This window comes from Dreissena polymorpha, chromosome 9, assembly GCF_020536995.1.
Source record: "Dreissena polymorpha isolate Duluth1 chromosome 9, UMN_Dpol_1.0, whole genome shotgun sequence".
NCBI lineage: Eukaryota > Metazoa > Mollusca > Bivalvia > Myida > Dreissenidae > Dreissena > Dreissena polymorpha.
This window is the reverse complement of record NC_068363.1, coordinates 60,033,211-60,059,410: the sequence shown is the minus strand read 5'-3', so window position 1 is coordinate 60,059,410 and position 26,200 is coordinate 60,033,211. Positions and strand designations below refer to the sequence as shown.

Here is a 26,200-nt window from a genome sequence, read left to right as displayed (position 1 = left end):
TATTTGTATTAAAATTAAGACGATGCTTATTTGCCAGAAAGCGTTTATTTCAAATTCAAAACAAGCAATAATCATACATAATACCAAAATATAAAACTAACAAAATGGCAACACTCTCGCTTAACGCAACGTTCAGAAGCACGCGCACTTAACAAAATTATTGCAACTAATGCAAGCTGTAATTAATATGTGACTACTTGCTATACAACCAGTATCATGCGAAAATTGATCTTATTTAATTGTGGTTCCCTCTTTGAATTTATGTTGCCTGTCGACTTTTAGAATAATGTGTCAGTAAGAAATGTATTGCTTGCTCTACAACCAGCATCATGCGAAAATGGATCTTATTTAATTGTAAATCCCTCTTTGAACTTAAGTTGTCAGTCGACTTTTAGAATAATGTGTCAGTAATAAATGTTTTTCTTCAGTTTCACATGTTTTTTAAGAAAATTTAGTGAAAGATGCAAATGTGTCTTATTTATTTTTTTCTGTGTCTTCAATGTATCTTATTTATATGTGACTGCGTGCTTATTTTTTTTTCAAGAAATGAAAGATGCAAATGTGTCTTATTTTAATTTTATCCATGTCTTAAATGTGGCTTATTTATATAAGATAAAATGATATACTGCCAGTGTCATGCAAAAAAGGATCTAATTTCTTAATATCCACATTCACGCTTTGTTCTTTATTAGCACCGTCTTTAATTAGGCTATCTATTTAAAGTACAGATTACTGTGAACTTAATAATTGTGCAACGGTGATGTTGATCCATTATCGTTGTTAATTTAAAATGTAGACAACAAGTTAGCAATTAATGAAATCAGTTATTTTGGAAGTAAATCTAATTGTTTCTGTTCAGTAGCCAGGTGGATGTGTATTGAGCGGATAAGATAGGGATCACCACAACAAGTTTCTAATACACAGTATAGACTTCCCCTATTATTATTAATTACCTGATTGGAATAAAAAAAGTGTTAAAGATCATTTCATGTGAAAAGCAGGATTTCTGACATAATTTCAATCGTTTTGCTTTTATACACAATTTCATGGAACAATGAATATATTGGCGCGATGGAACACAATTTATAAATCAAGCTGACAGTATAGTATCATTTTTTAATTATGTGTAATTTAATTCGCATTTCTCCCTTAACTCGTTCAATGACACGTGAACTTATATCAATTATAAAACATCACGTGCATCATTAAATATTTTTTTTTAATTATGAAAACATATATGTTCTACATGGTTTTGTTTAGTTTTTTTTCTCAACCAGAGAGACATTATAAAACATTGTTATATATAAAGCGCTTTACTTTTCTACATTACATAAAGATATATCGATTTTTTTGTTAAGTGTACGTGCTTGACATATTTATAAAAAGGCAGTGTTTATTTTTGTAATAAAATCGAAAATTGACATTTAATTTGATGCAATCCACATTGTTTAGCGGCCAAGCGCAGTATTCCGCTCTCGGCGGCCGATGGTGTATTGCAATATATACAATGAAAAGCTGGGTTTCTGACATAATTTCAATCGTTTTGTTGACGCGGAAGTGCTTTTTGGTGGCCAAAAATACTATTGTTCCCTTTATTTAAACCTAAATCAGTATTTTTTTACACTTGAAGGTTTGTACAGCGGGGATTTCGGTACCGGCGCGGGTTTATGTGCTTGTTAAGAATTACCGAAATCCCCGCTAAAAGGCAACATATTATCCTGATTTATGCTTTGATTAAACATTGATAACTAAATTGCAAAAGTGTATAGCATATTGTAAATAAGGTAGTACGATATCATTTGTTTCATCAGATTTGTTTGGAAAATACTTTCTGAAGACTTATTATTACTATGTCATGTTATATTTACATATACTTTTGTGTAACCAATGTTTTAAATGTACATTTTACCTTTTTTACATTCGTTTACACATTTTTCACATTAATAAACTATTTAATAATGGAAAAAATATTCTGATAAGAGTGTTTAAATGATTAACACTAATATGATTGTGTACAAATCAACATTAATGCAAAGCCAAAACCCAAACATAATGACATATAGACCCTTTAAGGCGTAATATGGGGGATTGGCGTAAACATGGGTGATTTCGGCTCTGGGCGTACGAATGTAGCAGTACCGAAATCCCCGCTAATTATTTTCCAAAAGAAGTAACCGAATGGGAGATAATACATGTCACTGGTTGCTAATGAAAAAAAACACTATAATAATTTTGTTGACACTTGAAGGTTTGTACAGCAGGATTTCGGTACCGGCGCGCGTTTAAGTTCTAGTGTAGAATTACCGAAATCCCCACTGAAAGGCAACTTAATGCTGTCAAGAGTGCTTAATAATTAAAATTAATATCAAATTTGTTGCACCTTAACATTCATGTGAAGTCAAAAACCATTCATACCGATGACCTATTGACCCTTTAAGGCGTAAATATGGGGATTTCGGTACTAGGCGGGCGAATGTAGAATTACCGAAATCCCCTTTTCATCATCGCACATTAGTGTAACATAAATTTTAACACAATATATGTAGGGAAACTCATATGAATCGCGTAATGTGAAAATGATTATTATGCTATAATTCGACCACGAAACTTGACGTGACTTAATACCGGACATTATGGAATGGAGCTACGCTTGCCGTATTTGACATAAGACCCATTTTCGCAAATTATCTTATCAATGCTTATATGAATTTGATTGCTATAATCTTATGCGTATTCGACACGGAATTATTGTCAAGGTTTTTCATTTTGTCAATATTTATCATAGCAGGGGACATTGCTGACATCAATATGGATACTGTTTTCATTTTCTGTCGAGAAATGATATGACTTATTATCAAGATTATTTTATAGTACGGTAGCGTTCTCTTCACAATTGAGATTTATTTGTACAGGTAAATTGCTCTTATACTCACCATTCGGACTCGACGATCGGCTCGAATAAAAATGTTAGTCGCTTAAAAGTACAAATTCATCATATTGAGCACGATTATTATTATTATTATTATTATTATTATTATTATTATTATTATTATTATTATTATTATTATTATTATTATTATAATTATTATTATTATATAGCTTTTAGAAACTTATACCTTGAAAAAAATCCCATTGGAAAAAAAATCCCATGGGAAAAAAAATCCCATGGGACAAAAAAATCCCATGGGACAAAAAAATCCCATGGGATTTTTTTATTATTTTAAAACACGATATAACGCGTTGAAATCGCGAGAAATGCTCATCATTTGTTAAAAGGTAGTGTTTCTGAAGGTTACATGAATAAATCTCTAAAAATCAGAAAAAAATCCCATGGGATTTTTTTTTTCCCATAAAAAAATGGGATTTTTTTTCTATCAAAGTAAATTGAACGAAAATAAGCACAAATGCTTTAACAATGCTTAAAATCGATAACTAAGCACAAACGAACGTGTTTTATGTTTTTGAAAATCCCATGGGATTTTTTCTCCCATAAAAAAAGCTGGAGAAAAATCCCATGGGAGAAACCAAAATTCCCATGGGATAATGAAAAATCCCATGGGAAATTACAAAAATCCCATGGGAACCCCAACTTTGCAAATAAAGTTCATAGTGAAGAAAACGCATTTAACAAGCAAAAATAACCAATTATTAATCACAAGTTAGACTTTTATCTTATACTTTATCACAAATAAGCAAACCTTCAAGAAAAAGGGTACTTAAGTTTGCGAAATTTCGGTTTCGCAAAGTTTTTCCGGTGGCCGTTATATAATAATATATTCTAGGACACACATACAAATAATATTGGTGAAAAAAGTGGTTTGACAAAAGTTTAACTTGCAGGTTATTTTATTTTACACTTATCATTTTTTACGTCAACATTAGTTCATGAAAGGAATAACGTGGACTACTTTCCTTCAATACAAACTGCATTCCTTATTAGAGTGGTAATTTAATAAAACTAGTCAAATACCATATAGACAAAATACATTTCGTCAATTAAAATGCACCCAGCTTTACGCAAATAAAACAAATGTGACAGTGAGGTCTTGTTTGAAAGAAATCCTAGATAACTCAATTGCTTAATAATCGGCTAATGGCATAAATAAGCAAACGTGTAAAGAACATTGTCATCAGTTCCATTTGTAGTTCTAAAACGCTGTTGTACACGGGCTATTTATTGTGTTTGATTTTTTTCATAAAGACAAAGACGGATAGATTATAATAACATGTCTCCGCATTTTTCGTACATTTTTTTAGAAATAAATGTCATCAAGTGATGACATGGATAAAAGAAAAGTAAGCAAAACATTCCAACCTAGTAAGGTTAAAACACTCATGATGAAAAATATTATAATTTCAATACTTACTATTATGCACAGCAAAGTATAATACTAGTCGCAAGACGGAGTGAAAAACGCAATGTTGATAGTGAAAAACGCAATGTTGATAGAACAAATAACGATCATGTATGCATAAATTATACCTTTTTCTTAGGTCACAAACGTTTCAAGGGTTCCTGTGTAAACCCATTACTTTTGGGCGTGCGGGGTGAACGGACGGACGGACGAAGCGGCGACTATATGCTCCCCCAAAATTTTTTGGGGGAGCGTAAAAATGGATTCAATGCAGGTGATTCATACCTTCTACAAAACATGAATAACGCTATTCAGACAAATGTTATGGCAAAACAATTTTTAAAAATTCCTTCTCAATAGAAAAACAAATACTCAAAACAATTCGATTACAGCACACCTTGTTGTAAAATATTTTCTTTTCCTTTTATTTTTCTAGATAAAAAACCTTCTGTTTCGTTTTTTTTTTTATTAATTTTATGTTTTGCGATAAATCACAAAGTTCTTTATATGACATTAACACTGTTAACATTGTTTAAAATGTATTCACGCATACGCTTAATATTTGACATGTTAAAGTTAAAGAAAAAGGTACATTTTTCAAACACTTTCTTATGTATTCCATTTTTGGTTATTATCGATGTATACTACATTGTATAGAAATGTGAGAAATAAATGAGAAAAAAAGTAATTCTTGTCGTGAAAGGAAGACTGTAACACTCATGGAAAGGAAACTTACTATATCACTACCCTATACTTGCTAAATACGTGCATACAATTACGCTAAGCAAGATGGTAATTTGTGTTTCGCCGTTTTTGTGTTAAAAAAAGCGTTGAAATATCAATTATGTATAATAAACGTAACATTTACGTCATACCATTAGGGCAAGTTTTTCGATCCGGAAGCAGTTGCTCTCCGTCCGGACATCCACACGTGAAGTTGTTCGGTGTTGGGTGACAGAACGTGCTGCAGTTTCCTCGTCCATTGTTATTGCTGCATTGCGACTGGACTATAAAATTCATTAAAGTTATGATATTATCCGAAATTGTTTATGTTTGTAGATATTAATTGTCTAAGTTGTAATGCGACATGATATGCTAAATTGGTTCCGCTCTTGGTCATTGTTCATCAGAAAATTGAGTAGAGCCCATATAAATACATTTGAACGGAATTGTTAACAAATACGAAAATCGCTACTTCGTTTAAAATTTCAAATACATGGTAAACTAGGTTATACAATTAATACCAGCACAAATTATATTCGTCATTTATGTGAATGAATGAACATATCAATAAAACGTAACTGATCATGATAATGACAAATTAAACTAATATGGACACTGCTATTTGTAAATTAGTTGATCGTATGTAAATAAATACGATGGTTTGTATACACTTTTGTTTTATTTAATTAAAAAAGCCAATTCATGCCGTTTTGTATGTTCAACACATATTTTAGATAATCTTACAATTTGTTGGGAGAAAGGTTGAAGAGTACAAAGAAATGGAATCCAATCTGCCGAGTTCTGCATTGTTTGCGAACTTACCGATGTCGCTTGAGTTAGTTTTGTGCAATTTAGTTATGTACCTGAAAACAGATGATTGAAATTCATTTTTGCAAAGCGAGTTACATTTAAAAATCATTTGAATAAAGAGTATTGTGAAAAAGATTATTTACATCAATTAGTACCGTGTTAAATAACATATTGATATATCAAAGTAAATGTATTTTGATTAGTGGTATTGATTTCACTTTGCTAAAACGTAATCAATATAATATAAATTGTAAGTATATACAAAGGAACGTGACAATTAATGTCAAACGTCATGAGATGAAGTACTTCGTAAAATGCTCTATGACATTGCATACGCAAAATAACCTTACAATTTATTCCAAGCAGTGTAATAGAGATAGTTGCCGAGAAGCTTAATGTCCATGAGATGAGATCCAGGGTCACTAAAGTACTGAACACACGTGTTCGCCTCATACCCACAGCGGTAGATTATGTTTGTATAGCCATCGGTAACGTATAATGCGCTTGCTGAAAACGACATTTAATTTCAAACAAAACATATTCTGTCTTAAAACATTTTTTTTTCTATTTATCGTTATACTAGAGAGACCTTTCTGTTTCAGAAATTTACCCAAACAGATTTTCGTCCCATTGAAAACGAATTGCTAGAAATGCATGCCAAGTGAATTAAATGCGTATTTGTTTCAAAATGAGTATGTGTTACTCAAGCCTTTACAAATTAAGGATATAGTTTGTCGTTTAAAAAGCACAATGCTAATGCTATACAAAATGTCTTACATTAGCATATTATCTGATGACACTTTTCTTATATCTCTGAAGATATTGTTTATCACACATTTCTAATGCCTATTAAAATGGAGACATTGTGGGCTTTTTGTACCGTGTAATATAAATGTAAACTACACTTGACGAGACCTTTTATATCTGACCAGTAGTAACTGTCTCTATGTGTGCATACATTTTCCATTAGCGATATATAATCAATTAATACCAACTTAACGAGAAGACAATAAAAATAAACTTAGCACGAAATGAAATAATCAGATACGTGTTTTTCAGTATCCGAAAAGTAAATGTTTTAAATCAGAAAATATATTATAGCAACATCAGTATATAATTTTAACTTCAAATAGACAAACATCAAGTTTGAAGAATAAACAGAAAACATAAATGTGATACCCGATCTGTCAATGGCAATCCCGTTAGGCCATACCATTGCTGAATACAATTTAACAATGTTGGTGCCGTCTGTGTGGGCGCGTTTTAATACTGCAGGTGTTGTACCAAAGTCGGTCCAAAACAGAAATCTAAAGTGGATTTGGTCAAACGATTGGTAACAGAAATTTCAAATATTAATACAAATAAAACTATAAGCATACCCAACACAAACATTCATTGCAGCATCCATACAATATATGTTTTATGTCCAAAAGAAGGATTCACTCAACAGAAAACCCTCCATAAAACCTGAATCATGATTTAAATGTAGTCGTAAAAATAGTTTTGTTTTATGCTTACTAGATAATTATCATTTAATATGTTTCGCTAAGCAGGACGTTTATTTAAAAGCTACTTACGAATATGAAGACAAAAAACTATGGTTATATTTTTACCATTGTAAAGAAAAGCCACATACAATATAAGACATAACATTTAAGACATAAGTTGCACCGACAACATTTACAAATGTAGTTTATGTGAAAATAAATATGAAAATGTAGTATTATAAATTAATATAATGCAAATACATCCCAATTGTAATCGGATATTTTATACATAGATTTCTTAAGATCAATTACATTAATCTGGTAATTTCAATATAGGATGCCAATATCCGACATATTGTTAGCGGAAATACATTTTTCTGATACTAACTTCATTTAATCGTGCCAAACGGAAGTGCAATTTTGTTGCTCATTTAAACATCAAACAAAGCGAAACATTTAATGACAATAATCAAATTCTTATTATCTTGTAGTACTCTTGAATTGTAATCTAATAACTATGCTTACTTTGTGATGAATGTTTCTTTACAAGTCAGTGTTTTCAATTAATTGAAATTAAATGTAAGGTTTGGCATGGCTTTCTACCGATTTAAATCCGTTTTGATTGCATTGACTATTCTAAGACGGCGGTAGCATGTTTATATCATATATCTTATGATATATCGATATTATATCTCTTGTTCTATGTATTAAACTGTATTATTAAGCAAATTATTCAGTTTCATTAACTACATGGCAAGCTTAAGTAAGATAAAGGTCTTTATATTTTAAAAGAAACTTCTTAAAATAGCGTTTCTTGAAATCTTATGTGATGTGTTCGATACATGTTTGTATATGTTAACCCACCCTTTGCTTGGGTCAATTTCAACTGCTCTCGGACTTACACCTTCCGAGATCAATTTTCTATGATGTCCATTAGGAGACACAATTCCGATTCCAGTGAAACTTGCTGGCAACTGACTCGTGTTCACAGCAGTGTAGTAAATGTTTCCCGTACTGTCGTCAATAGCCAGCCGGTCGGGGTGTGCACGATACGCCCCTGTGGAATAAGGGATAGACACATAACAGTTAAAAACTGAGGAACATTAAATCAAAATTAATGATTGTGTCTGTAACATATATCAAACTGGGAATAATAATGTTCACGGATAAACCATATAATCGCAGATAGGTGTATTAGATCTAAAGACGTGTCGAAAAAGGGCGAGTACTCTAAATTCTTAATACGCTTTTGCAAAAGCAACAGCTATGCAAGCTAAACTTCTGTTAAACCAAAGATCAATACAGTTAGTATTATGTGTTTAAGTTATGTACGTACCAACATCAATTAACACGGAATATCCCGCACCGTTGACATTTGCAGACTGAATATAATTCGATGTGGTATCACCCCAATAGATTCTGTTCGTTATTGAATTATAAAGTACTCCAGTAGGGGCATCGACGGTCGAACTATCAAGGGCGTTTACAGCGTCATTTATTAGAGAAACTTGATATACTTTATCATGGGTCCAATCCGAAACATACATAAAATTGTCCGACAGTGGTTCTGCAATAACAAAGTGGAACACGTGGTTTTAAATTAGCATATCAATGGTACATCAACATCAAGTTTTATGCAAAATCTTTTTAGCGGTACTTAATTGGATTCATTATTTGTGGAAATTCAGGAAAACGTAACACAACTGTTTCACAAAGCTTTACGGTTGTGCCATATATTTATTAATAGAACGGTGTTCCTATAATTCAATTACAGGTTAGAATATCAGACTTATTTTAAGGTATGATTTATTTACGATTCTCAACGGATTAGTAAGCAAATAGACGGTTAACTGACAAGTACCTGATGAACACGTTTCCTTGTTGCTATCAAGAATGAAACCATAGCTACATTGACATTCTCTGTATATACCAAGTGGAATACAAATGTGCTCACAGTTTCCATTATTAGCATTGCAAGGACCTTTAAAAAAAGAAGATATTTCATAGCTGTATTTACCACCTTCTATATGTTTTGATTTATCGCTAACGTAATAAATTAAATACAAGTATTACTTCACGAAATTGAGTCTTTTAATAAATTTACGACTAACATAAGGTTTATTATGCAATGTTACAATTAAAAAAACAAGGAAACTCATTAACAAATACATTTACAAAGTCATTTACCGTTCTGTTTTGGCTGTTCGGTGATATCAACAACACAAATATCAGTAACTGATGCAAGAGTATTAAGGGTGTAAGTTGCGCTTCCTGTATTTGTCAGAGAAACAACATCAATATTGATGCCTGCGTCAGCCACAAGAAGGTGATTCTGGAAATCAAAACGTGTGAGCGACACTCTGACAGAGCTGTTGTAGTTCTAATTTCGACTATAAACATGTTTTTGCAAACAACATTACAAAGTCCGAAACATACAATAATAAGTGAGCATAACAATGTGTGACTAGTTTTACATAAACAGTAAAGACCTCTACTCCATTGTCATATGTCACATTTGTTTTTCATTACGATACTTTGTTTTTCCAATGAATAAGTTATACTTGTGCCTCTTTATGTATATCGTCTTCATTATGGCACTCGTTAGATTAAACTTAGAAACTTACAATTACCTTGTATGAATGAAGTTTTAGAGGCAGAATAGAGTTAGCAACCCCACCGTCTACTGCTGTCAGCTTAGTTCCATCTAACTGCACTGATTTTAAAGCATTTCCGTCAATAAAATACAGTCTGAAAGTATAAAAATATATTATAACGACGACTTACGAGAGAAAGTATGTAGTAAGAATGAATTATTGTACCATCAAATTTGTGAAACATCCGTTTTTAAGTATATCACAGACGATATAAACGATTTAATAAATAGCAAAACTGTGCAGTATTATTGTTGTTTTATCAAAACATGTCATTGAAGACGCATTCACTAAAATGCATTTTAAAAAATATATGCACAAACCTTTGGGAAGCTATATCAACAGTAAGGTCTCGAGGTTCTGACAAGTCCATAAAGCTTACAATCGTCTGAATATCGTTTCCATTGACATGAGCCTTCTTGATCTGATAGCTTCCTAATCTCCCATTTATCCATATCATTGTGCTAAAATAGGTACCAACTTCCATAGTCAAGAGTACAGAATAGTACAGAATATTCTAAGCGTTAATGTTTAATTATATTTTATTTTCGAAACGTACTTAGTTTGACTACAAAACGTTTCATTGTATTCAGTTTGTTTGTTTTATAGGTTGATTTGTCTATTTAAGTGGGATATCATCGCCGATGAATCAACGTGATGCTGTTTTTGCGTCGTTTAACGCATGCGTTTATACGTTTATTACCTTGGTAACGGAATAATATTAAGAGCCTTTGGGTTATCCAATCCACTTGAAATAACCGTATGTGTGTTTGTAGTTGTTTGAGAGAAAACATTTATTTTCCCAGTTCCAGATGGTTGTCCTTGGCACCAATAAACGTTCTTGTCAACCTAATCTACTGCGAGGCCTGATTGAAGTGTTAAACGATACTATTATACCTACTCTTTCAAACGAATGGTTCGGAAAATAAATATAGGCTTAATTTGGTTTATAACTTTTAGCCATATCATTAACATTTAAAATTTCACATTTATTAACCATAAAAAATTGCTTTTGAATTTACAAACAACATTTTTGTAGGCGATTTTGGATAGTTTTCATGAAAATTACCAGTCACGGTTTCCGTTGCTGATGTGATACGTTGCTTTGTATGAACTCCATCCAATGTCATCGCAAATATGTCACTGCCGTCCGCAAAGATTATTTTTCGATCGTGAGAATCTAAATTAAAAAATTGTGCATTATTACAATCTTAAAATAAAACGTATACATGAAAACGTAAAAAAAAATCCAAAATTTAAATTACACATGTCAATTCAAAATAAAGGTTAATGAATATTCTAGCTTTAATATTATATCATGAGACATTGATGCCACATGATAATATACCATTGTTTCCACCATTTATGTTAATTTCTTCAGTTTTAAAATATTTTTTCTGAACATTTATATAGAATTGGTTTTATACCGACTGTTATCCAATTTATGTTTGATCCAACATTAGAGAAACAGGTCTTGTTAGACGTTATGTATTCACTTTCGTCGTGAATCCCTCGAATATCTGCAGCACATAAAGTTGTTGTTGTAGCCCAGACTAATGCACGATGAAGGAAACCAGTAGTCTCTGCAATCACGAGAAATAAATCTTACCGTATGCATGAACAAACTTCAACGACGAAATGGACTCATTTTAAAAAATACTTGTTTTTCGTCAAATCATACATATTTATCTTGTGATTCGCCGAGTGCTTAACGATTGGCCGGTTTGTTTCATAAAGTAAAGATTCAAAGTATGGCCAACTTTACCAGAACAGGTGCGTCCATCTATATTCAACGCAAAACCCTCCGCACACAGACACACGGGTCTTGTAGATTCGCTCACACATATGTTCTCACAGGGACTGCTTGCACAGTGATCTGTAGAAAAGAATGTTGCCTGTATCAATTTTAGCAATCTAAAGCGTACAATTTATTATATACATTATTAGTATCTTGCACAACAAACGTATACTTGCTATTCGACAGTATTTAAATAAAAGTTTTTATCGTGCGGAAGTGATAAATAGGCTTTGCATTAAGGCATTTACAATATCACATTGCATTAAAGCCGATAATGTAATATGTCATGCAGAACTTTTAAACATTCCATATGGGCATTGGAGATGGCATTTATTAAATATCGTAGTGTAAACGAGATTTGTTCAATCCGCATATTAAGAGAATCGAAGCTTTCAAAAGAAAACAATTAATGCGGTGATAATTTTGGTTAACCTGTCGTCGTAGGTTGCGGTGCATACAAAGTTACGCAGGTAATGAGAAAATCCATTTTAGCTGATCGGACAATTGTGTTGCCTTTGTCATCTACGCCGGTGTCCTTGTTAAATAGACGCACTAATCCGCCTAAGTTGATGTCAATATCTGTTGTTAAAATAACGTCCTGAAACATAATTCTATTTAGAATAACTAATATTATATTACACACGTAACAAAAACAAAACCAATTGAAACAAACGAATATTACTATATTTAGGTATCAATTCTGTTTGTTAGTTTTCAAACAAATAATACGTACGGAAAAGACTTGTATGTCCAGAAATGTCGAGTGCGCCAATCTTTTAATCATCACTCGATCTGTACCATCTAAATTTGATCGCTCCACAGAGTCACGGTAACTGTCAACCCAGTAAAGCTTTGATGATAGAATATCCACATCCAAAGCTATTGGATAGGCTATGCCCTGGGACACTATGGTTTTACGGCTGCTCCCGGTAAGAGTGGAACGCTCGATCTTCGGCAATGACCCAACATCGCTCCAAAATAAGTATCTACAGTGCAAACGTACAATAGTGTATGTGTAAACTAATAAAATGATATTCAAGAATGGATACTAAAATACTTATTAGGACAGAAAAATAAAAACTAGATTGTTTGAATAAGATGGCGTTTAATTATAATCAGATAAAAAAATCGCCAAAAACAACTAACTGGTGAATCGGATCGACGGCAATTCCAGTAGGTTTCTCGACGTTATCGAAAACGAGAATTTTGTAATTCCCATCATTTCGTAATGACTGCACTATAACCGTTCTAAATGTTGGATCTGTCCAGTACAGGTTGTTTGAGATCCAATCCAAAGCTATCTTCACTTCTCCTCTAGAAAGTCCGGAATGCAGATATGTAAGTGTCAAATTCGGATTACTGCTCTCGGGATTAAAATTTAGCTTTTGAAGAGTCGCTGTGTAGCGGTCATAAATGTACAGCTGCTTCCGACCGTAGTCCACGTCGATACTCTCGGGCCGTGTTAAGTAGTTATTGTAACTTACCGTATATGAACGGTTAAAATAAATGGTAGTGTTTCCATTTTCCGTCTGAAGCGGAATTGAGAGCAAATGGGTCCTGTCATTGAAAGCATATTTCACATTGGATCCAAGCATCAGATACCCCGTTGACAATGCATCTGAAAAAATAAATTCAACACACTCTACAAGAAAAGATGCAGGCAAATAATACTTAATGTTTACTGAATGTTAAGTTGCTGTAAGGTTAATTTTGTATATTTCCTTAGTAATCACAAGACATATATCTATACACGCCCCTCGTGTGCTAATCAGATTTAATATATATACCAAATAGACATGCATACTAACTAATAGCGTACTTTTATAAACAGTACGTTTTCAAATCAGTATGAAATCTTTTTTATAAAAGAGTACAGTGGCTTTTTATAGTATGAATATATATTGTTATACATGATCATATGACAATATGTAAATGCACATTCAGAAGCTTATTAAAGCTCAAAAGTCCGTTCATATAAAAATTATATTCTCGTGTTAACATTACACGTCATCTCATCACACTATTAATCCGCGCTCTGAGTCTTAATTATTCGAACACATTATTTTATTTTCATTAAACCATTGTTTCAACCAGTCCAATGCTTTTTTTGCCTGGCCAACTGAGAGTCTTAGAAAACACTCAGTGCACCCAGAAAGTGATTCTTGATATAAAGTTTTAAAGTAACAATCACGCTCAAAAATATCGAATATTTCGTTAAATAAAGCTAACCCATAAAAAAAATCAATGTTTCTTTTAGCAAAATGCAAAATTTCAACGTTAGATGTTGTCTGGTAGAATTGATTTAACGAGATACAAAATGCTCGTTTTTTATTTTTTTGTGGCCACAAATAATTCCATTTATATCTCCCGTGAAATATCCGAACATTTACGGGCGAACACGAGATTGGATACGGTAAGCGTCGAAAGCATGACGTAGCTCTCATGAATTATCATTCTGTGAAATCAAAATGAATTCTGGGCAACTAGAATTTAGCGAATGCGAAAATGGCTTGTATAAATTATGCAAATGAACGCAACCCAAATGAATCCGATCCTGACTCGAAAGCGAAAGTAGATTACATCGTGGAACAATATTTAGATATTTAGATGCTTAAAACTTGCCGAATGCTTGTAATATAACGTTTTTACATCAATGTTTCTTGTTTTTAGGGTCTTCGTATCGTAATTAACCATCGTATGGTACTACTTGTTGTCGAATGTTTTTATATAGCATAATACAGTAGCCGTATGTATTGGTGAGCGTGATAGTGACTTTAATCGGCATAGGCCCATTGTATAGGGAATGTTTTTGAACGTGTATGAATTATTTATAACGTTTTTCCCTTACCCCATATATTTGATTTGTGATATACACGAGTCATCTGCCTAAAGAACAATATTACACTAGAATAGTTACCGTAATACTCTAAGTTTTCGGACACTCGAAGTCTTCGGACACCCTCTTTTTTAGCAAAAATAATTATTGTTCGTGTCTCTAAATTTTCGGACATACGGGTTTTCGTCCATAATAAATGTCTCTTAATTTTTGGACACTATACTTTACCGCCATATTCTAAAGACTTTGACACTGTTTTCGCTAATCAAGTGACACTTCAATCATGGGTTTTTACAACCTGATAAAGGTCTTTAAACCTGGCAGATGCATGCCTGATGGCAATAGACTATTACATTCGCTATTGGGTAAATAGCCATGTACATGTATATCGGCAGCAAATAAAGGATTAACCAAACAGCATTTGATACAGTGGACAAAGAATGTTTTCTGTTTTTTCTTTTTGTGTTCCATATCTTTTCAGGCAGGAGTTAGCAAGTCTGTGAATTTGCATCTTTTTTTTTGAGCAGAAATAGAAGAGTGAATCACAAGAAAATTAGTGGAGATTGATTTATTGCATTTATTTCAATATAACTATAATTTTCCGACACCTTAAGTTTTGTCTCTAAATTTTTGGACACCTGTAAATTTTGAATATTTTTCGTACCTAAATTTTTCAATTATTTTAAGTGTCCGAAAACTAAGAGTAATTACGGTAACTCTTTCCTAATACAGTAAGACGGTTTGAAGTCCTCTTTTGTTTGCAGACAATAAGCAATAGCTCAACACTCGTTGTACGCAGTTAGTTGTAAAGTTAAACCGGCCCAACACTCGTTATACGCAGTTAGTTGTAAAGTTAATCCGTCTCAACACTCGTTATACGCAGTTAGTTGTAAAGTTAAACCGTCTTCTTGTCGCGTCGTTCGACATAAAACAATGTGATCATATTACATTGTATATGTTACTACACCGTTTTTATCTCCAAAGTTTATGTGCAAAAGGGAAGTTTGAAATGCTTTTTCTGTTCTGATCTGATTTGGTTGATCTGTTTTTTTAGATCCCGTCAGTGTAAAGCCTGTAGATGTATTTATACAAAATGCCACGCACCAGTTATTCTACTGCACTTCAGTTTTATAACACTTAAATCACTGGGGCAAAATACCTCTTATAAATTAACATTACTAAGTATATGGTTGTTATCTTTTAACGATTTAAGCAAATGTAATATTTAAAACGAATAGCATTAAAACACTGATGAAGATAGCAGTTGTCTTCGCATGCGAATTAACGTTAAGGCTAGTCTTACAATCGTTAAAGTGTTGTAAAACTTTAATAATTTGCTGTTTCATATCGTTGCCATGTGTGCTGTGAAAAAACTATTTACTAACTTAAATATCTGAATCCTGTCCATGATTCTTTTATATACTGCATGACGATTCTATTATTTGTTTATGTTCGTTTTGTTATGCGTATATGATAGCGATGTTTACGACAAAACACTTAAACATAATTAATGTCAATTTCTTAGCTGTATTAATTTGAAGTATTGTACAACATATTTTTTTTTCTCGTGCTTACTTTTTATAACACACTATCCTGTTTTAACATGTTCTTACATTCTATTAAGGTGACATTATATTGCAACTATATTTAAAAAATGCACAATATATTAAGCAGCTTTAACACTTATACATAACCTTATTTGCTTATAACGATTTTCTTGTTTTGATTATTAACTTAATTCAAGTGCAAGAGACTATTAATGCTGATAGTCATAATGGAGTAAATGTATGATTAGGTGTTCATCTTTACAAATGTAGGACTTGTGGCTTTTTTACATTTTGCTTTTTTTACTGTTGACATTAGTTGCATAAATAACAACGCGCGTCTTTTGTGGTTAAGCATTTTTATTATTCAATACGAAATTACCCAAGGATTGTGTATATGTTACATGACACGTGATAATGTTTGTGATTTGTGACGTAAAGCTATAAATCGTTTTGCATTAAAATTAGATAATTTTAGATCGTTTGTTTCACAACCAAAATCAGTATATAACAATGTATTGAGAGCTTCACAATGTACCCTACACAACCATTATACCTACAAAAGCTTCATCAACACATCGGAATAAGATTTCCGGTTGCGATACTAAAGCAAACAATTACGTTGAGGAAAATAAAGGCCGTGTAAAAAAAAAACAAAAAAACTTGCACACATTATAACCATGCAAAACTAACATTTGTAAAGAATTCGCTCATGCAGACGTGCAAACCAGGAAGTTTTCAAAATCCTAACTGGAGTTGGTTGTCGCAAATGAGCATTGAAACCCTTACTTGTTTACAATCCACAGTGCGCCGAAGCCATTTAAATTGTAAAAATTGTCTACCACGTACGTAATATAATAAGTTAATGAATAGCAAGGATTGTCATAACAAATGTTTACATTTTATCGGGAGAAAATTGACAAATGATAAAATTAACACATATGATGTCTAGTTTTGCCTAAAATATACCACTATTAACTAACAGACAAAAACAAAATGAATCAACATTTATATGACAGTAACTCGACACTATAGAAAAAAGTTCAATATCTTTTGTATTTCGGATCACTGAATATGAAGGATCTAATCTTTTCATGAAACAATTAGCTATGCATATATAAATTCTTACGTTTTGAACCATTGTCCAATATAATGAGCGCATAGAAATATATCGATATATGTAAACACAAAACATCACTGTTCAACAAAGAAACACTACAATGTGCTTTTTGGCGTTCATCGTGAATTCGATAGATCTTTTCAAACATTCAATACAAATAAGCTATGGATTGTGCAATATTGTTGTGAGTCAATACAATTATCAATTAAATTACATAATATGGTTTACTTGACGACAATAGGAATAAATAGTGTTTAATGAGACGATGAGCATATTTATAGTTTAATGTCAGAGAGCGAGATTATTCGATTTTGTCAAATATTTATGACTTTATATAAAATAATTAAAAAACTTATTATACATATATTTCTATGTAAATTAAAATAACAGTTAAGAAGAACATGTGACGAAAAAAGCAAAATAAACCAGATATTTAATTCTGACTTCGAAAATGTGTGTACAGTCGAATTCGCCAGCATGTATATCATGCATGTACGATGTGAATCCGAATCATTTTAATTTCCTGCAACGATATATTTTCATAAAACACACGAACACTAACACCGATCCTTATAAAAAGACGAATGCTTTGGTTATTGTAGGAAAATATGTTCGAAATATCTTCGTCACAATCGGCTCGGGGCGCTAATTTGTCTGTGCTTCATTTGATGAAATTCGTCTTCGATGTATATTTTTTCTTGCCTATTTTGTGTTATTGTACCATTTTTTATCAATATATATTACAATTTAACACATATAAAAATCGTATAATCTCGCTTTAAAATGGTGCGGATTTTTTTTATTAGTATTTAATATAATGCGTAGTAGTGCGAAGTATCAGATGAGGAATATCCATATTGCTATCCTAAAATAATAATGATTTTATGACCAGAACAAATAATCGATGTGGACGGACATGTTACATTGTGTTCTAAAAACGTGCTATCAAGCGTTTGCTTATCTCAGGTCTTTTATTATTGCATTTATAAAGACGATATATATAATAAGTGTGTTATATATGCGTTTATTAAAATATCAAACTTGTAATTAATCGAATACATTTGGGGAATCATATGAAAACACTATCTTATTGCTGAACGTATAAATAGTCACCATTTAGATATAATTTGAAATGTGAGCTTCAATGTCTGATTTATGGGACGGTAATGTAATGCGAACATATTATTTAATCAGTAAGTTGTTCGGTTTAATTCAATGGATTTTGAATAACTTCCACATAATTATAAAAGTAAATATTTGAATTAATTCTAGTATCCATTCAGGTTTATCAACTAGGAACATGTCTGCACAAGTTAATTGTTTTAAAAGATCAGATTAAAGTTTTCGAAAGTATCACATTAAATCAAAATTAAATCAAAATTCAAATACTGCAAATATGCCAAACTACTAACTCATACAACAATTATAAAATTATAAAATTACAAAATGAACTTCAACATACAATTAAAAATATTTTTTTTTGGGGGGGGGCTTGAGTTTACTGTTTAAATCTCTTCGGTTTTTCTTTTGTCCATAATTGCCTCGATAATAAGAATTTTAATTCATGTAAACTAATGTAAAAAAAAACACGGGACGATGCTGAATCATTCATTAAAAATAACTAAAGACTCATCCGAACAATCGACTGCAAAAATGAAATACAGTCACAATATCGCGAAACGTACACATGTCAATAAAAGAATTGTTTGTAATATCGATATACAGTCGTGTATGAATGGCTAAACGTCTCAATACGGGAAGTTTTAAAACACCGCCATTGATAAGCAAGCATTGTGACTCGATCAACGATTTGTGAATAGAGGTTATATCTTCCGGTTTTGTATTAAGCTGTTACGGTGCCAAACAGTTAATTGTTATGTTTCTTTTTAATGCGTCGCGTTTTATGTGTAAACAAGTGACTAAGAATGTTGTTAAAATATATATCTGTAAGACATAACCTTCTTCACTTCTTCACAAATTTGCAAACATGAGTCAAAACTAATGCAGCTGATAAGATGGGGGTCACATGCCTTCTTCCAAAACTATTGGGTTTTATAAACATCACGTGTGGAAATATTGTCATATTGCTTAATATGACAAGCAATTAAACAATATACAACTTAAAGCAAAATTAAATTAAATTAAAAAAACTACAACAAAAACAACTGATTCTTCAAAGTATGTTTTCGTTTACTTATATATATGCGCGATTAAAAAATTGATTTGTGATTATTATTATTGACCGTTCACAAACAGAACACTTACAATATTACCATACACTCACTTTTTGTTATATTTTAATATACCAAGTTGATGTCAAATCAACGAGAAAATAGACTTACCACAGAAAATATGCGTTTTAAACAGTCACTGCAAAATGTACTTTACAAAAAATAAAATCAAACATTTGTCGGAAATTTGAAAAAAATAAAAAGGGACGGGCGGCCGCTTATGCCGTTTCCACAACCCTCTAAATTTTGATAAAATATAGATTACATAAACTGTAAAATTCTATTGAAAAACGATGAATTGATACATGATTATATGTTGCAATTTTTTTAATGGACTTCTTTCGAAAATAAAACAATATTATGTGTTTTTAAAATAGACAACACGTCTCTAGAAATTGTTAACTCATACAAATATCTAGGTGTTTTTTTAGCAAAATCTGGTAGCTTCATAACTGCAAAGAAACATCTTGCACAACAAGCAAGGAAAGCAATGCACCTACTGTATTCATGAATTAATAACCTTAATTTACCAATAGATCTGATATTAAAACTTTTTGATAACACTATCCTGCCAATATTAACATATTCAGCAGAGGTTTGGGGCTATGAAAGCATTGATTTACTAGAGAAAACACACAATGAATTTCTGAGAAAAAAATTCCATCTAAGAAAAAAGCACCACACTATATATGATATACGCAGAATTCGGAAGATACCCCATAGAACTCACTTTAAAATGCAGAATGATTGCATACTGGAATGGATTAATAACTGGGAAACCGGATAAATTAGCATATCTCATATATAAATACATGTTAAACCTTCCTAACTTTGAATCTACATGGATAAATTACGTAAAAAACATCTTCACACAAACTGGCAGAAATGACATCTGGCTAAATCAAGATCAAATCCAAAATAAAAATATAAAGTGCACTATAACGGGCATATTACTTGACCAATACCAGCAAACCTGGCATACCTCACTTCAAAACTCAAGAAAAGGCTTTAACTATTCAATATTTAAGGATAAGATTGAATTAGAGAAATATTTAATCACATTAACTAAATATAAATCATCTTTATTTATTTACTTAGAACTGGAAATCACTTTTTCCCAAATGAGACAGGTAGATGGACCAGTCAAGACATAAACGAGAGAACATGCCCTCAGTGTACATGCAGAGATGTGGCGGATGAATTTCACTACATGCTTATATGTCCCTTTTTTAATGAACACAGAAGGAAGTTTATAAAAAGATACTACTACTGTAGAACAAATACGCTAAAATTTAAAGAATTGTTGACAACAAGGTCCTTAAAGGATTTAAAAAAATTATGTAAATTCATAAAAGTATTATTTCAAACATTAACCCGCTGATAAGTTTAACTTGGTGTATATGATAAATTATGTTTGTAATATTTTATGTATTTCAACAATTAAACTTTATAAGACTAATTCATATCCACAAAAAATATTACTTTAAACGCTAACACGTTGATAAATTTATTTATGTAGAGAACAAAATCTTGTCTAATGCAGTACTTTATGCATTTCGTCTCAATCAATCAATTAATATTTTATAAGATGAATGCATATCTTACATATTGGTATTACTACATCATAGTTCATGTTGAATACCTTACTTCATTCACTATGCATGTTTAAAATATTTTTTTTGCAAAGTTTTCAAACTGGCAACCAATATCAATGTCACAAATTACTTATTTACTCATAAATGTTGTTAGCAAATTGTGATTTATATTTTAAACCTTGCACTAGCCAAATTATATGCAATGTACGTGTTTGAATCTCAAGCTTATTGTTAACCTTGCTGGAGTATGTTTTTTAATCAATGACACTTGACACTTATTACTGATTGCAGCACTTCTACTCATCCCCCCTCTCAATCACCCATCCATGCCTTTCACCATTGAATAATAAATAATAAGATTGCCTGTGCCATGTGTAAACTTACACGAATACATGTACAGTAAAGTACTTTATGTCATGCAATTTCACTACTGCAGGTCAAATTGACACAATTTAGTACATTACTATATAAAGCTGAAACAATAACATTAAGTTCTTTACTTACGAATCACATGGTCACTGACACAGGTTAAGGTTCATGTAAAGTCCAAAAATGACCCCATATAGATGAAATTTTAAAATATAAAAATGATCAGTTATACCCAAAATAAGTTAATGAAATTTACATATGGTTGCAATAATCACATTTTTATTCCATATATGTACACAATTAAAAAAAACACTCACAAATGGTAGTAATAATGTAATTATTATCAAAAATATTGCAAGGTATGGCAAATTCTCAATTTCATTAAAAAAACACAAATGCATCAAATAAAAACACCAACAGTATATGCAAGTTATATGTAAGGTACTCCGAGCATTGAATTGCGTCAATACAGCCCCACAAAGACACTATGCGTATTTCAAAATGAACATGTCAATGCCATGAGTCGCTATTTATAGATTTTGGAAAAATACTAACTTTCTGCGCGCATAGCATGCGATCAATAAGAGTTATGATCTTATTAAATAAAATTAATGAAAATATATCATTTTCATAATATCTCCATAACAATGACACTTACTTGAAACGCACTATTTGAAAAGAATCTTGATATAATTGACTCTCCTCCCGATTTAATTTCATCGGTCGTCCATCTTGGTCAGAAATGTGTATTGATTCGTATTTGCGAATTTGTTAAATATTGCTTATATAAAATATTTACTTTATAACATAACTTGAAATTACCTCATAAACAAATTATACAAATTTTAGAACAAACGGATCGTGAGTAATTTATCAATGATCGATTTTGAAACGAAATATTTTTCGAATATACTTCCGGCAAATAATGGCTTCCTGAACAAGTAAACATGACAAGACAATAACAAATGCACTTTTTCATCGATGACAAGGTTTTTATAGAAATGTAAGTGTTCAGTTGGTTTAATATGTGCGTGTGCCCAACATTTGTATAATTCATTTTTCCGATCCCACAAATATTATGCCTAGATCGTTAATTGAAATATTGTTATGTCGACTTCCTTGAAACCGGATGTTTTATGCCCCACATGTTTAACTAACGTGTATGGAGTTCGAGATGTGACATAAACATGTTGTAATTTGTTTTAAGGTAGCCAATTAGTCGTCTTTCCGAGTCCTATATATTTCAAATGAACAATCAAAGTGTTTTCCCTTTTGGTAATATAGTTTATTTTTTGTAATTGTGTCATTTTGTGACTATAATGAGTACTGTATTGCGAATAAATAAGTAAATTTGAAAATGAAGGTTCACTGGTAAGTCCACCATACTTAAAGTAGTTCCCAATTATTGTGTTAACTTTTGACATTTTTTTATGTTTTTCTTTTCCTTATTTTAGTATTATTGGTGTGTGTTGTGTGGACTTTTCATTTGTAGTACCTAACATTAAGTGTATACAATATTTTGACCAAAGGAATTTGTTCAATTTAACTCCGTTTGTTATTTTGATAATTTCATGCATGCGCTGTATATTTCTTCAAAAGCAACATTTTGCATCATATTTTTTTTTATTAGCATTTTCTTATATGTTCTACAAGTGTTTACGAGGCTATTGACTTATAAATTGAATTTATTGCCATAATATTTATTGAAGTATTTCTATGTGAAGAATACGCCTTTTTACACTTTACATGAACCTTAAACATGGGCATGGTAAATCTGGCCTGACATAACATCGGTCAATGTCACGTGAATGGGTCACTTCACTTTTTTACCATTATTTCATTTAAACACACCAATTAATCCCAAATAGAATTACCTTAAACAGACAATTACCGTCCACCAAATGTAAATCTATACATCACTTTAGTTAATATGCGATCTATAAATGAAACACTCTCCACGATTATTCTACAGAGGAAACAGTGAAAACACAAACAAAACACACATTTCTGACCTAATTCCAGGGTTTACACACAGATCAGCGAAGCGCCGCAGACAAAAATAAAGTAACCAATCAAATTCACCGGGTTTTAAATAGAACCGAATGGAAAAACCATAACTATAGTCTGTATCAGTAATCCATGTAAACAAACAGGTTATTCAGGCCAAAGGAAAAAATGTTTATTTCTCAGGTCAACATCATCATTCCCCCACTCAATTCAAATGTATGTCTCATATCTTATTTCATCGTCACTTCCCTTTCTCTTTTCTATTTTCTATGTAAAGATTAACACCATGTCACAATTGTTAATAACTCTTTGTAAAAGATGCATTGTCACTATATTTGTGATTTGAGCTTAATAAAGGTTATGTTGTTGTTGTTGTTTTCAACAAAAGTATGATTGGCGTTTTTTGCGACAAATCGTCGTCGATGCGTGGTCAAGCCGCAATTTCACATATCTCCGAATCATTAAAAATACAAACGAATGGTGTCACTTTAATTAACGAAGAATAATCACTACACATATTTTTATAATTAACTTTTTCGTTTGAATAAGAAATTATTAAACTGTTCTCATTGTCTTAAAATCAAGACTGCCCATTATTTTCAATAACTTACACAAACAGGTAAAACTGTCACGAATTGATAATGGTTTAACATTGTTTATTCAGATTATCTGCCGTATTGGCGGGGTAAAGTGCATCGTACTAGTTCATTATTTCATATATTAATTATATTCAGATACAGAAGAGCTATAGCGAAGATTGTTCGAACATTAGTCATTGGCTGCTGTTGTTCTTCCCATAATGATAGAGTGTCATCATGCGATATTAATATTTAATTTACCATCGACCTACCGATGACAAGTATTTAATTATCTAGTGTTTAACACATGAAACAATACAATAAACAAAACATTACTTACTGGATATTACCCGTTAATTGTAGCAAATACCAGTGATAACCGAATCTAATCAGGAAGTGTTTATACAAAACTGAAGTAACGTATAATGTAAAATGATACGCTACAAAATGCAGGATAAGGTATTATATCCCTAAAGTTTGAATAAATATTCGTCAAGGCTTGCAAGTAATATTACCATAACGCATTACCGAAAACATTAACAAAAACATTCCCGTGTGCTAATAGCATTTGTCTCAAATATTGCATATGAATGCGTAATATTGCCTTTTTTAGACACTATATAGACATTACTATCACGATGCCCATTTTAATCCAAAATAAGGATGCTTGCTTACTCTATTCTGATTAATGCACTTTCAGATATTCTTTGAGATTTTATGAGCCAAAACGACATTGGCAAGCCAGGTAGAACAAATTGACCGATGACATATAATATATTTATCACATGCCATACTATGTTTCCTATGTAATATAACCATTACGAATAGTTTTATCTTACACATGTGTAATATACTTTTTAAGCGTTTTAATTGGCTTATTTTCGTTTATTGACCAATCGCATTTTGTTATCTTGCTGAAATGACGTTGCAACGTCAAATGACGTCACAAAATGTAAACAACATTCGGGATTAATCATTATGTTTGCGTTGATATTTATTTCATTTGCTCACTTAAAAGAATGTGATCAAAAAGACCTGACATTCGTTGTCATTTCATATCATACTTTATTAAACTCGTCCAGGAAATTCGTTAGTAAGCTCGCCAAAGGCTCGCTTACTAACAAAATTCCTGAACTGGTTTAAAAAAAATATGGTTTGATATGACAACTCGTGCCAGATCCTATATATACGCCATGAAAAAAAATTATTGGATACCATGAACAAGTAAACTACGTTCAAAACAAACAAGTGATTTAATAAAAATGGTTTTATGTTTTGTATTATTAATTCTGGGTTTAATAAATATAGGCATTAACAAAATTAAAAGGCCGTGGAAAGTGGAGAATATTTTCGCAAAATGCCCACTAGCGTAGCTTTATTTATTTCATATATTTAGTTTTTTGCATGATGTAACTTAATCATGATAAATAAAAAAAAAATGTAGTTATCGCGGCTTAGCAAACATTAATCACACGCAAGTGCAAACGTGTATCATTTTAATATAATTACAATTAAAATAGCTTTATTCGCCACTTTTCTATAAAACATTACGAAGCTTCTTTGTTGTTTAATATTAGTTAAAACAAGAAATAACTAATATATCCTTACATTTACATTGAAATTTCATAAATTCACGACATAAAGTATGTATTAGTTACTTCGCATACTTTTGTTCTAGTCTGTTGTGAAGGTACCACGGGCTTTTCTTCAGTTATTACCTCAATACCAACCAAACATTTATAGCGATGTTTTAATCAATAAATAATTTGAACAAAAAAGAACTTACCCGAAACACCGACTTCATAAATAGTAAAAACAGTGATAACCATTCGAACAGTCCACATTTCTGTAACGAGTTGATCGTTCGATCGAAATGCAGTCAACTGATTTGCGGCAACATCTCAATACGGAAGTTTTTAAACAATGCAGTTTTAATCCGCAGGCTGTGACTAGGTATGTACATTACAATAGCTTTAATAGCACATTGCAGTCGGCTGTTAAAATGTCTCAACCTGTATAAATTAAAACGCTTCAGAGTAATAACGATTTGTTTAGTTTAAATCGTAAAATTCTTTACACCCGATACTGGTGACGAT

General features: G+C 31.7%; 1 protein-coding gene across 1 annotated transcript; it reads right to left on the bottom strand.

Moving 5' to 3' along the window:
- Positions 1–5,219: 5,219 nt before the first annotated feature.
- On the bottom strand, positions 5,220–26,006 carry LOC127846084 (low-density lipoprotein receptor-related protein 6-like). The gene is made up of 18 exons (XM_052377261.1): positions 25,891–26,006; positions 12,971–13,442; positions 12,558–12,810; positions 12,257–12,422; positions 11,792–11,902; positions 11,454–11,609; positions 11,096–11,206; positions 10,730–10,892; positions 10,350–10,490; positions 10,006–10,123; positions 9,563–9,707; positions 9,237–9,356; positions 8,712–8,942; positions 8,240–8,432; positions 7,068–7,195; positions 6,239–6,395; positions 5,823–5,941; positions 5,220–5,362 (listed from the first exon to the last, which is right to left on the bottom strand). Exons 9-18 carry the CDS (start codon positions 10,484–10,486, stop codon positions 5,220–5,222), a joined length of 1,491 nt encoding a protein of 496 aa, XP_052233221.1. The 5' UTR covers positions 10,487–10,490; positions 10,730–10,892; positions 11,096–11,206; positions 11,454–11,609; positions 11,792–11,902; positions 12,257–12,422; positions 12,558–12,810; positions 12,971–13,442; positions 25,891–26,006.
- Between the last annotated feature and the right edge of the window lie 194 nt (positions 26,007–26,200).

Coding starts and splice junctions, on each gene's coding strand:
- LOC127846084 (XM_052377261.1), bottom strand. CDS start 10,486: ATGATATGGATAAATGGGAGATTAGGAAGCTATCAGATCAAGAAGGCT. Junction 8,943..9,236: donor CAAGGAAACGTGTTCATCAG/GTACTTGTCAGT, acceptor TTGTTATTGCAG/AACCACTGTCGGACAATTTT. Junction 6,396..7,067: donor GATTGCCATTGACAGATCGG/GTATCACATTTA, acceptor TGTCGTTTTCAG/CAAGCGCATTATACGTTACC.